Genomic DNA, 12,839 nt, shown 5'->3' on the forward strand with positions numbered 1-12,839 from the left:
GGATATATGGGGATTCCAGGGTGATAGCTACTTCTGAAGGGGTTGAGGGGGGCTCTGGAAAGGTAGGAGGTGGCTCTTTGGGAATATATGGAGTTTCCAGGGTGATAGTTGCTTCAGAAGGGGTTGAGGGGGGCTCCGGGAAGGTAGGAGGAGGCTCTTTGGGAATATATGGAGTTTCCAGGGTGATAGTTGCCTCAGAAGGGGTTGAGGGGGGCTCTGGGAAGGTAGGAGAGGGTTCTTCAGGAATGTATGGAGTTTCCAGGGTGATAGTTGCTTCAGAAGGGGTTGAGGGGGGCTCCAGGAAGGTAGGAGGAGGCTCTTTGGGAATATATGGAGTTTCCAGGGTGATAGTTGCCTCAGAAGGGGTTGAGGGGGGCTCTGGAAAGGTAGGAGAGGGTTCTTCAGGAATATATGGAGTTTCCAGGGTGATAGTTGCCTCAGAAGGGGTTGAGGGGGGCTCTGGAAAGGTAGGAGAGGGTTCTTCAGGAATATATGGAGTTTCCAGGGTGATAGTTGCCTCAGAAGGGGTTGAGGGGGGCTCTGGAAAGGTAGGAGAGGGTTCTTCAGGAATGTATGGTGTTTCCAGGGTGATAGTTGCTTCAGAAGGGGTTGAGGGCGGCTCTGGGAAGGTAGGAGATGGTTCTTTATGGACATATGGGGATTCCAGGGTTGTAACTTCCTCTAAAGAGATATATGGGGTTTCTGTAGGTGAGACAAAGTGTTCGTTGAAGGTTGTCTTCTGCCACCTTGCAGAAGTACCTTTACGCTTCCAATTGGTGATGGGGCTTGAAAGAATGCTGAATACTGTTGACGGGGCACCAGTGAGCATAGCTGATGTTATCGCAGGAAGGAGCGTGACCCCAACCGGCCGATGAATGGGGGAAGCAGGTTTCTTGGTTCGAGGCGCTTCTGTTGTCTTGCCATTCTCCTTTTCCATCATTGTCCCCAAGATCCATTCAAGGAAATGCCGCGTGGAGGTGTAGACGCCTGGGTTGTTGGCTTGGGCACAGCCCTTCCCCCAGCTGGTAATTCCAACCACATAATACAGGGAAGCTGGATGCATTCTGCACATTAAGGGCCCTCCACTGTCTCCCTGCAGAAGGAAGACAAGCAGAAGGGTCAAGAATGCTTTGAGGGAGAGAAAATGGTGCCACCTACCGCACAAGGCCAAGGTGCAGATCTGGGCCTCAAGAAAGGCTCAACAAGACCACGTCTCAGCCTGCAAGGAATCCTGCAAGGGATCACTTGTCACCTACTCCGCTGGTGTCTACTGCTCTTCCACCAGGCGTTTGGTTGAGGCCAGGGAGGTAAGATCTGGCCCCTCCCCTTTGTACCCCGTTCTACCTCTTGTATCTGCAGCCCCTCCAGGCCAAACGTCACCTGTGGTTAACTGTCAGCACAATGGCGACTGCGGCTCAGAAGGCTGAGGGTCCGCATGGGAAAATAGGGTGTGGATTGTTGCCGCCGTTGATTGACTGCATGGGGGGGGGGGGGTTGTGTTGTTTTTATGCTTTTTACGAGCCAGCTGTGTCAGGAGTGGTGGGATATAAATATAAATAGAGAAATAAATGAATAAATGAATGAATGAATGAATGAATCAACCAATTAACCAATTAACCAATTAACCAATTAACCAATTAACCGATCAAACAATTAACCAATCAACCAATCAACCAATTAACCAATTAACCGATCAAACAATTAACCAATCAACCAACCAACCAATTAACCAATAAACCAATTAACCAATTAACCAATTGACCAATTGACCAATTAACCAATTAACCAATTAACCAATTTGCCAATTAACCAGTTAACCAGTTAACCAATTAACCAATTAGCCAATTAACTAATTTACCAGTAGCCAAACAATTAGTAGAAAGTGCTGTTAAAGAAAGAATTGCCAGACACATTGAGGAACAAGGCTTGGTGAGAGAGAATCAGCATGGCTTCTACAAATGGAGGTCCTGCCTCACCAGCTTCTTGGGTTTCCTGGAACCTCACCAAGCTAATCATCATGGGGCCAAAAAACTTTTGACAGGATCCCTGTCAAAGCCTTAGAGCAGGGGTAGTCAACCTGTGATCCTCCAGATGTCCATGGACTACAATTCCCATGAGCCCCTGCCAGTGATTGCTGGCAGGGGCTCATGGGAATTGTAGTCCATGAACATCTGGAGGACCACAGGTGGACTACCCCTGCCTTAGAGGGCCGGGCCTTGAGTCATTGCCAAAAGCCTTTTAAGATCTTTATCTGCAGTTAACAGTTCCCAATTACAAAATAGAGAAATAGAGGGGAACATATTATGGATCTCTAGGCTGAGAGAGAGATCTGTTTCAGAACTGGGGGAGCTTCCTGAAGATGTAGGAGAGGCAGCCTGAGAGGTGTGCTTAGGGGAGGGGAAGGGAAAGGGTCGAATGCCCTAAAAGCAGAGTTGCCAACTACAGACTAGGAAAATTACTAACGATATGGAGGTACAACCTTGGGAGGGACAGAACCGCAGAACAGTATAATGCTGTAGAGAGGTGGTGAATTAGCAACAAAATGGAGTCTGGCCTTCTCTGTAGAGGAACGTGGACAGGTCACATATCCTATGTGCTAGTCTGAGACAACCCCAAGGGCCAATTTCCCCTGATTTCCAGCAGACAGGCTTATCCAGGAAATGGCAGATGTTTTCAGTTAGGAATGGTTGCTTCCCCAAAATCTCTAACAATGTGCTCCTGTCACCTGTTATCTGACTCTGTAACTTAGACATGCGCCCTCTCGGCTTTGTATTTCTGTTCTCCGCCAGGTATCTGCCTTGCTTTTGTATAGCCAGGGCTCCCTATCTTTGGGCAGCCTCCCCACATCCCCGTGCAGGGGTAGTCAAACTGCGGCCCTCCAGATGTCCATGGACTACAATTCCCAGAAGCCCCTGCCAGCGAAAGCTGGCAGGGGCTTCTGGGAATTGTAGTCCATGGACATCTGGAGGGCCGCAGTTTGACTACCCCCGTCCCAGTGGCTCAAGGTGCTCTGGGGGTCGTTTGCAATAAACTAGTTCAGAGGATTTGCTCAAGGTGTGTTTGCTGTCGACCCCTCAGTGAACCAGCTCTGTTGGCTCAAGGGGGCCCCCCTCCTGGGCAGCCTTTTCTCCAGGGAAGATTCGTAATTCGGCTGGCAGCCCAATGACTACACATGTGTGTGCGTGATCCTCATGTACGGCACGCCAGCAGAGAAGCAGGCGGAGAGGAGCATTCATGCTGCTTTTCCTCACACAAGGAGCTCCCCTCACTGCAGAGCATCCTTTGGCCGTTGCCCGAGGGTCTCCGTGGCGGGGTGGCATCATTTGTGTCCCTTCTGGGTTTTGTTCCTGTCCTGACATGAAGCCGGAGGCAGCCTCAGGGCCGCCTCTCTCCCTCAGGGGAGAATCTCAGGCCCCTCCCAGGCTTCAGGATTGGACAGGGGGGAAATGGGAGGGGAAAACGGGAGCCAATGGCGGTGCAGGAGGCGGAGCTCTGGCAGAGAGCATATAAGGCCTTGCGCAGAGCAGGCAGGAGGGAGTTTGCTGCCTCAAGCAGAGGGGAGAGGGAGGGCCGACCCCTGGCCTGGGGGGAGGGAGGGTTTGTCTGACCGGGTCAGATAATGAAACCAAATAGGGACTAAAATAAGGAGACTGTGCAGGGAGACCGAACTCTCTTAGGGGCTTGGAAAACTGGAATTGCAACCGATCTCCAGACTACGGACACCAGTTCCCGTGGAGAAGCCTGCATGGGCCCTGCACTATTTCATGGCAATTATGCTGGTTCCACCACCACCACCACCGGATCCTTTCTTGGTAGAAGGAGAGGCAACACTCACGTCTGTGCAGATGCACACACAGAGACACGCATCTAATAGCCTCAAAAAGTTCCGGGGAAGGAAGCCATGGATTATGGGCACATGGTTACCTGGCAGCTGTCAATGCCCCCTTCCTCGTACCCTGCACACAGGGTGAAGGGGCTCATGGCCCCATTGTACCACTGGCTGCTGTTACATTTTTTTGTTTCCAGAATATTCACTCTGGCCTCCTGCAGGACATCAGACGTCGTCACACCTGTGAGAAAAGGGAGCATCGTCAGCTGCCTGCTCTGCACAACCTGGCCCCCCATCCCCGGGATCCTGTTCTCCACCCCAAAAGCTACCCGGCTTAGTCACTAACACACCAATAAGACCCAGCTCGAAAGGCTGGCCTTGGTATTTGTGTGTCTTTGTGCTCTTTTCAAGCTCCCACCAGCCAGGTCAGGAGACGGAATGAAGAACAACCCTGTTCTTCCATGGCGGAAGGCCAAGCAGGATATCAGCAATCCTCTGCAGCACCTTTGCCTGACCTCTCCTGTTTGTTCCTCATAGAATCATAGAGTTGGAAGGTACCTCATGGGTCATCTGGTCCAGGGGTAGTCAACCTTTGGCCTTCCAGATGTCCATGGACTACAATTCCCATGAGCCCCTGCCAGCAAATGCTGGCAGGGGCTCATGGGAATTGTAGTCCATGGACATCTGGAGGACCACAGGTTGACTACTCCTGATCTAGTCCAACCCCCTGCACTAGGCAGGACACTCACACCCCTATCGGATTGTGAGTGTCCTGCATAATGCAGGGGGTTGGACTAGATGACCCAGGAGGTCCCTTCCCACTCTGTTGTTCTATGCTTCTCACCCTGTCGCTCATCCACTGTAACTGATGCATTTCCAGATGTGGAAATGGGTCTAACTCAACGGTAGAACGCCCACTTCACATTCAAAACACACCTTGGTCTGTGCCTGGCCTCTCTCCAGTGGGCACATGAGGCTGAAACACCAGGCCAGAGCCTCACTCTATCAAGGCCAGTATTGCCCACTCAGACTGGCAGCTACTCTGGGGGGGGTCCTCAGGTGGAGGTCTTTCACATCACCTGACACCTGGCCTCTTTAACTGGAGAGTCCTGGGACTGAGCACGGGACCTTCTGCATGCAAAGCAGAGGCTCCGTCACAAGGGAGGGGATGCTGAGAAGGTTAAGGAGGTCGCCAGCTCTAGGCCAGGAAATTCCTGGAGGTTTCTGCCTTAGGCGGAATCCGTCCCCAGGCTGCCCCCCTGAGCCACACCCCCTACGAGCTGACAGGGGGGAAGCCCCCGCCCTGCCCCAGACTAGATTTGGCCCCACGGCCGCATCGAGACGCTCTGGGCGGTGCATCCGCAGGCCCCTCGGCTCACTGTTCTGTTCCGTGGTGCCCCAGCCGCTGATGTAGCAGTTGGAGAAGCGGCCGGTGGGCCGGGTGATCCGAGGCAGGCAAGCCGGCTGCACAAAGTCGCTGAAGGCCACCGGGAGGTCGAGCTGCATCAAGGCGATGTCGTTGGCCTCTGTGCGCGGGTTGTAGTCCTCGTGGGTGACCACTTGGTGCACCGAGCGGAACTGGGCTTCTGGAGGCAAGGAGGAGAGGTCTGTGGCTCCCACCACGATCCTCCAGTGACTCAGGGCCCTGCATGCAAACAGAGCACAGCTGCAGGTGGGGAGGGGGTCTTTCAGACAGAGCCCCTCCCGCCCTCCGTCACAGTCGGACGTCTGGCACACCCTCCAGCCAGCCCTGCAGAAGGCCTTGAGGTGTGCAGGAGGCTGCTGGCAGAGGTGGTCAGACGGAGAAGAGCATCTGGGCGGCCCAGGCTCAAATCCCTCGGGTCAGTCTCTCTCGCCACCTGACTGACCCCCACGGTTGCTTGGAAAATAGAAAGGGGGGAGATGATATGGGAACCCACTTTGGGCCCCCACTGGGAAGAAAAGCGGGTCAAAAAGCGCTAAATAAAATGCTTCTACATATAGGGGAAGTGGGGAAGTGAAGGAAGACCAGTCGGGGTCCCCCAGATGCGAAATGCCATCTGTGATTCTTGTCTCTCCTTCCTCCTCCCTCTTGAAGGAGGGTGGGGGAGGGGTTGGGGGGGTCCGCCATGTTGTTGTTGTTGTTGTTATGCTGTTATTGTGTTGTTGATTGTCCATTTTAATGGGTTTTAATAGGGTTTTAGGGTAACCGCCACGAGCCTCTCAGGAGTGGCGGGTAACAAATATAATAATAATAATAATAATAATAATAATAATAATAATAATAATAATAATAATAATAATAATAATAATAGGTGTGTGCCTGACCTGACAAAATCAATGCCACCCTAAAATCTGTAGGGATGCAGAAGCACCAACCAGGTGCCGTGTAGATCCTGGCAGTATGGTGGGGGGAGATTGTTGGCCTTTGACTTGAAGACGCGTGAAGCTGCCTCAGGCTTAAACTCACCCCCCTCCCACAAGTCCATCAACGCCAGTGTTGTCTGCTCAGACTGGCAGCCGCTCTCCAGGGTCTCAGGCGGAGGTCTTTCCCAAAACGTACTGCCTGGTCCTTTCACGTGGAGATGCTAGGACCGCTAGCAGGCCAAGCAGAAGCTCTTCCACTGAGTCCTAGCCCTTCCTCTAAAATGTTTTCCCAAAGCCACCTTCTACTGTCAGTATTGTCTACCCAGCTGGCAGCTGCTCTCCAGGGTCTCAGGCAGAGGTCTTTCTTTTGCATGGAGATGGTGGGGATTGAACGTGGGACCTTCTGCGTGCCAAGCAGAGGCTCTGCCGCCAAGCTACAGGCCATCCCTTCAGCTGCACACCTGGAGCTTCCTTCTACAGAATCAGACCACTGGCCCATCAAGGTCAGGATGGTCTACTCAGCCTAACAGCGCCTCTCCAGGGTCATAGAATCATAGAGCTGGAAGGGACCTCCAGGGTCATCTAGCCCAACCTCTGCACAATGCAGGAACTCACAACTACCTGCCTACCCCCACTTCATGCCCAAGTGATGCCCCCTCCCCACCAACAATCTCCAGAATCCAGCCTGGCCTGGAGGGAATTCACCCACCATCCCCCAGTGGCCATCAGCAATTCCCTGGGGATGCAAGGAAGGGTCTTAAGGTGAGGACTTTCACATCACCCACAACCTGATCTTTTTCCATGGACCTCCTGCAGGCCAAGCAGAGGCTCTTCCCTTGAGCCAAGGCCCCTTCTGGGCTGTTGGTGCCTTGACTACAGAAGATGCTTGCCTGCCAACGCAGCACAAAGGTCAGACTGGAGTCACACAGGAGGGCCAGAGATAGTCAGAATTTGCCCTACAGATCTCTCCCCATATATCGCAGAAGGCTTGGGAGTGCTTTTGACGGAGGCCTGTTTTGTGTGTGATGGGAGTTAGCCTGTAAGGCTCCAGCCATGGTCACCCAGCGAGAGCCCCCACTGGTCTGGGGAAGCAGGGCTTCTTGCTGGGGGGGTGGGGGGCTGCCCATGCAGGCCACGGGCCCTCCCCAAGCAGGCTCACCTCCTCTTGGTCTTGAAGCAGTGGGCTGCAGTGAGGACCCAGCGGGCAGTGAGGAGAGACCCTCCACAGGAGTGCCGCGGTCCCTTGGATGTTGGGATCTGTATGCTAACGAGCCACGGCCACGCTCCGGGCAGGGCATCAACGCCTCCCACAATCCGCATGCTGCCGCCGTGGCTGGGAGCCAGAGGCCGTTTCCCGCAAGCTGAGGAGAAAGGAAAGGGGGGATGAAAAGGGGCAGAGGCTGCCTGTCTGCCTCGAGGGCCCCTCTGGGTCAGAAACGCCCTCCTGGACCACCACAGCCGATCCTGCCGCTGAAGGTACGCATGCGTGCGCTCACCCACAACCCCTTCCAGTTGGCCAAGAACCCATGCCTCCGATCCGTGGCCCAGCCACGGGCACCTAGACGGCTCCACAGTGTGGCAACATTTTCATGGCGAATCTAGAAGAGAGTTTTCGGAACTCCTACCCGCTGGCACCTCTCCTTTGCTTCAGATGCACTGATGTTTTTTTTTTTTTTTATTGTCTGGACCCAGGACAAGGAAGCCCCCCGAGAGAATTCCCACTCGTACCTTTCTGGCGGGAGCTGGAAGGAGGGGAAAGAGAGGGCCACATGCCTGCGGGCAGCTGCAGCCTTGGCTCCGTTTCTGGGCTGCTGTAAAAAGGGCAGCGCTGGACAAGGTCATTGCTGGCTTCGGGTGCCCAAAGACCTCGGGTGGGTCATTCACCAGAGCTTGGCAGCAGCTGCTGTTTTCAAAGAAGCCCCCCAAATCCCCCTGGCAGCACGGTGGACGGGGAAATGACGGGGAAACAGGGCTTAGAATCATAGAAGAATCATAGAATCATAGAGTTGGAAGGGGCCATACAGGCCATCTAGTCCAACCCCCTGCTCAATGCAGGATTAGCCCAAAGCATCCTAAAGCATCCAAGAAAAGTGTGTATCCAACCTTTGCTTGAAGACTGCCAGTGAGGGGGAGCTCACCACCTCCTTAGGCAGCCTATTCCACTGCTGAACTACTCTGACTGTGAAAAACCTTTTCCTGATATCTAGCCTATATCGTTGTACTTGAAGTTTAAACCCATTATTGCGTGTCCTCTCCTCTGCAGCCAACAGAAACAGCATCCTGCCCTCCTCCAAGTGACAACCTTTCAAATACTTAAAGAGGGCTACCATGTCCCCTCTCAACCTCCTTTTCTCCAGGCTGAACATTCCCAAGTCCCTCAACCTATCTTCATAGGGCTTGGTCCCTTGGCCCCAGGCTTGCTGAGTGGATGCAGCCCGAGGTGTCCCCCCCCCCCGCAGTGCCCGTCTGTGGGTTCCTTGTTTCCAGCACGGCTCCTGACAAGACACCCTGGCAGCAGAGCACCCGTACAGAGCATGTCGCCCCCGGCTGCCCTTGCTTCTGCGTGCAGCTCTCTCAAAACACTGCCTGTCTCCTTGCACTGTTTGCCTTCGTGCAAGCATTTCAGCAACATATTGAGCTGCTGCCACCACCTGGACTTTTCCTCCCCACCATGGATTTGGCTCCATCCCAATAACAGCTTCGCCAACTGAACGGTCCCCAACTTATACACAAGCATACGCTCAAGTGCCTTGGCACTACCCCGGACACACCCCGGAGCTATATAAGTGCAGCAGCCAAACGACATCCTCGCAAAATTATGTGATGCCACTTGGGGTTAGTTGCTCAGCTTTGGAGTCGGTGTCTACTTGGCAGTCCAGTGCTCCGGTGTGGCTCCACAGCCCCCTCGTCCACACGCCTGATGTCCAACACCACGAGAGCCATCAGCAGATGTATTAAACCCAATCTGACCTATTGGCAACCCACGTTGCGCCCCATTGCTCCCCACACATCTCCAAACGCAAGATGCTCTTCATTGCAAATATAACAGATCATTGAAAACAGAGGGCTGCCCGTCCACAAAAGTGGCTTGACATGGGCCTATCCCGATACCCGGCAATAAGATCTGCACAAATCCTGCAGTCACAAAATCTCTGGGTAGGGGGCGAATGGTGGCAACGGGGGTGAAATAGGCCCCCAGATCCTGATAAGCATCAACATGAGGCCTGACTTGCCAGGTCAATATGGAGGATGGCTAAGAGCAGACAAACAGGCTTGGGGAGTTGTGCAAATGACCAGGACCTGAGTGTGATTGTGGTGCAGCCCGCCAAACTATCTTCCCTCTGCCCCAGGAATGTGAGCATCATACTTTCTAGGAGATGTGACGGAGCAATTTGTACTCTCCTCAGCTGCAGATTGAAAACTTGAACGTTAATATTTAGGGGGGCTGCCCTAAATGCCGATAGCCAAGTTGTCCTAAATGTTAACATCCAAGGGGGTGCAGTAGCTGCGTATTTTAAATTATCCCCTGCTTCCCGTGTGTAACTCTGCCGTATGATTCTGATTTGGCTGGACAGTCAACCCACGTTCCTTGAGCCGCAAGGCACAGCCTCCTCCTCCGTCTTTTAGCTTAGTGTCGCTGAAGCCCTTTCCCGTCTCTGAAGTGCTTCCTCGGGAGAAGGAAGGCCACGGGAGGAGCTGGAGCCGCAGGGAAGCGAGCGCAACACCAGTAAGGCAGCCGTGCCCAGTGTGCTGCCCGGCTGGTCGGCCACGTCTTGCTGGAGCCCAGACTGGTGCTGGGAGGGGGTGTCCTCCCCTGCTGTGCGCATCCCCCTACGGTCACCTGGGATAACTGGGGCCTATTAGTACCCCCCCCCACAAGGAGAGGGGCTGATCCCCATCAGACTGTGGAATACAGGGCCAGCTAGACGCAGAGTGGTCAGGATGGCCTTGAGCTGCTCCGGACATCCATCCCCGTCCGTGGGTGGGCACGGAAGACGTTCTGGTCAAATCAGCTCCGGGGGCACGAGCACAGAGACCCGCTTGGCCAGCTCACCCCGGGAGACCATTTGGGGGCGGTGCCCCCATCTCTGCCTTGCAACGTCCAGGGATGGAGAGAGCAGAACAGGGTGTCCGGCAAAGGCGTAACACCCTTTGGAGAGCAGGGACCAGGCATGTGACCCCCTGGGTGGGAAGACAGAGCAGCCCTAATGGAACTGGGGGGGGGGAGGCCTACAGAAAGGCTGGAGAGGGTCCATCCTGGTGGGCCACTGTCCAGAAGGGCGGCCTTCCTCCCCAGCCCCAGCCCCAGCCCCAGCCCCTCGGCTGTGCTTACTCTCTGGGTCGTAGCCGGATGCCCCCAAGAGCTGCAGCAAAGCCGCAAGCCCCAGAAGGCCAGCCGGGGTGCCCATCGCGAGCCAGCCACCTGCGCATCGTGGAGCCCGTGCAGGAGCCTCAGGAGGAGGAGGCGGCGGCCTCATCACCTTCTGTGTTCTCCTTCCGCGTTGCTAGGAGACGGGGACCGGCCGCTGCCATTGTGGCAGAACAGGCTGCCCCTCCCTGCAGAAGGTGGGGGGGCAGCACGGAGGACGGGCGGAAATGGCCACCCGGGGCCTGGGCCAGCCCTAAGCAGTGGCAAGCCAAGGAGGGAAGCCACGGGAGAGCTCTGTGCCTCCCTGCCCTTCTGTGCCTCCCAGGCAGCCGCAAGTGGGAAGGGCCTTCTCCGTGGTGACCCCAGAACCTTTGAGCTCCTCCCTCAGGGAAATGTGTCTGTCTCCAAGGGCCTTTTGCCAGCAGGTGAAGACTCTTGCATATCCCAATAATGGTCACTGGCCCTGGTGTTTGTTTGCTTAGGGGGGGGGTTAAAATAGAATGATTTTTAAACTGTATTTCTAATTGCATAAACATTGTTCCATCCATCTTCTTCTCCATAGGCTGCTAAGAAGAATCAGAAATGTTTGGGGAAAGAACATGAAACATGAACAGAGGGCTGTTTTAATGGGATTTTGAGAGCCAGTTTGGTGTCGTGGTTAGGAGTGTAGACTTCTAATCTGGCATGCCAGGTTCGATTCTGCGCTCCCCCACATGCAGCCAGCTGGGAGACCTTGGGCTCAACACAGCACTGATAAAACTGTTCTGACCGAGCAGTGATATCAGGGCTCTCTCAGCCTCACCCACCCCACAGGGTGTCTGTTGTGGGGAGAGGAATGGGAAGGCGACTGTAAGCCACTTTGAGACTCCTTCGGGTAGAGAAAAGCGGCATCTAAGAACCAACTCTTCCTCTTCTTTAGTAATCTCAGGGCTCTCTCAGCCTCCCCTCCCTCACAGGGTGTCTGTTGTGGGGAGAGGAAAGGCGAATGGAAGCCGCTTTGAGCCTCCTTCGGGTAGAGAAAAGTGGCATAGAAGAACCAACTCTTCTTCTTCTTCTGTAATATCAGGGCTCTCTCAGCCTCCCCTCCTTCACAGGGTGTCTGTTGTGGGGAGAGGAAGGGAAGGCGACTGTAAGCCGCTTTGAGACTCCTTCAGGTAGGGAAAAGCGGCATCTAAGAACCAACTCTTCTTCTTTTAATGGGGATCTGTATTTTAAATGGGGTTTTTCGTGATGTGACCTGCCAAGAGATGGCTTGCCCGTGAGTGGCAGGATAGAAATCCAGTACATAAATAATTATTTGGGCACGTTAACGAACATGTGGATTAGGGTGACCGGGTGTCGAGGGCAGACAGACTAACTACTGGCTTCTGGAGTAATAGAAAGCTTTATTGATAGCAGATCAGCACCCTTCAATGATCATAGTCGATTCTGTTCAATACAAGTCAAACAGGCACTTTTACACTCTCCCTTTCCCTGACACCAGATCCTGACACCGGGTAGATTTCAGAAAGGCTCCTGACAATATACCTCCGTCCGCTTGGCAGGCCTAGATAAAGGGAGGGGGCCTTTAGTGCACGGGTAGTCAACCTGTGGTCCTCCAGATGTCCATGGACTACAATTCCCATGAGCACCTGCCAGTTTAGTGGGGTTTTGAAAGGGCCAAAGGGCAGGAATCAGCAGAGAGCAGGAATCAGCCGAAAGTTTTCAAATAAGAACCCCCTCCACTCTACTTGCAGCCTTCGGAGCACTTCACACTGTTCAGAAATCTGGACACCAGTCCTGCAAGGCGGGCCAGTATGATCGATCCCATATGGAGGGGGGGCAGGTATAGCAATACAAAATGGTAGGCCTTTGGGGACATGGCCCCACAGGCAGGTGGGACCAGGCTCTGCCCGTCTCCCACACAGCTACAGTCAGGTAGATCCCAGCACCCCTGTGCGAGGCAAGCCTCTGGAAGTGTAGGCTCAAGGGAGGGAGCCTCCATAGCAGGGGTAGTCAAACTGCGGCCCTCCAGATGTCCATGGACTACAATTCCCAGAAGCCCCTGCCAGCATTTGCTGGCAGGGGCTTCTGGGAATTGTGGTCCATGGACATCTGGAGGGCCGCAGTTTGACTACCCCTGCTCCATAGCAACAGGCAGTCCACCTCCAAATACCAGTGTCAGGAAGGGCCCCAGCCTCTGTGCCTGAGCTGTTTTCCCTCCAGAGGATGCTGGACTGAAGCAGAAGGGGTCCTCTTATGTTCCTTCTCTGAATTAATAGATTTATTTCCAACACCCTTTATTTTTGCTTTGAA

The 12,839-nt window shown here is 54.1% G+C and overlaps 1 protein-coding gene across 1 annotated transcript in view; it reads right to left on the bottom strand.

The window, feature by feature from the left end:
• Positions 1–10,791, bottom strand: part of LOC143838748 (uncharacterized) — a 13,047-nt gene extending 2,256 nt beyond the window's left edge. The window contains exons 1-5 of the mRNA XM_077340558.1: positions 10,509–10,791; positions 7,335–7,536; positions 5,209–5,474; positions 3,925–4,070; positions 1–1,093 (exon numbers count right to left, since the gene is read on the bottom strand). The exon at positions 1–1,093 is cut by the window's left edge and continues 2,256 nt beyond it. Of these exons, the coding sequence (XP_077196673.1) occupies positions 1–1,093; positions 3,925–4,070; positions 5,209–5,474; positions 7,335–7,536; positions 10,509–10,653 (1,852 nt within the window). The 5' untranslated portion in view covers positions 10,654–10,791. The remainder of the gene's footprint in view (positions 1,094–3,924; positions 4,071–5,208; positions 5,475–7,334; positions 7,537–10,508) is intronic.
• Between the last annotated feature and the right edge of the window lie 2,048 nt (positions 10,792–12,839).

Source organism: Paroedura picta, chromosome 5 (genome assembly GCF_049243985.1).
Source record: "Paroedura picta isolate Pp20150507F chromosome 5, Ppicta_v3.0, whole genome shotgun sequence".
In the NCBI taxonomy this organism is placed as follows: Eukaryota; Metazoa; Chordata; class Lepidosauria; order Squamata; family Gekkonidae; genus Paroedura; species Paroedura picta.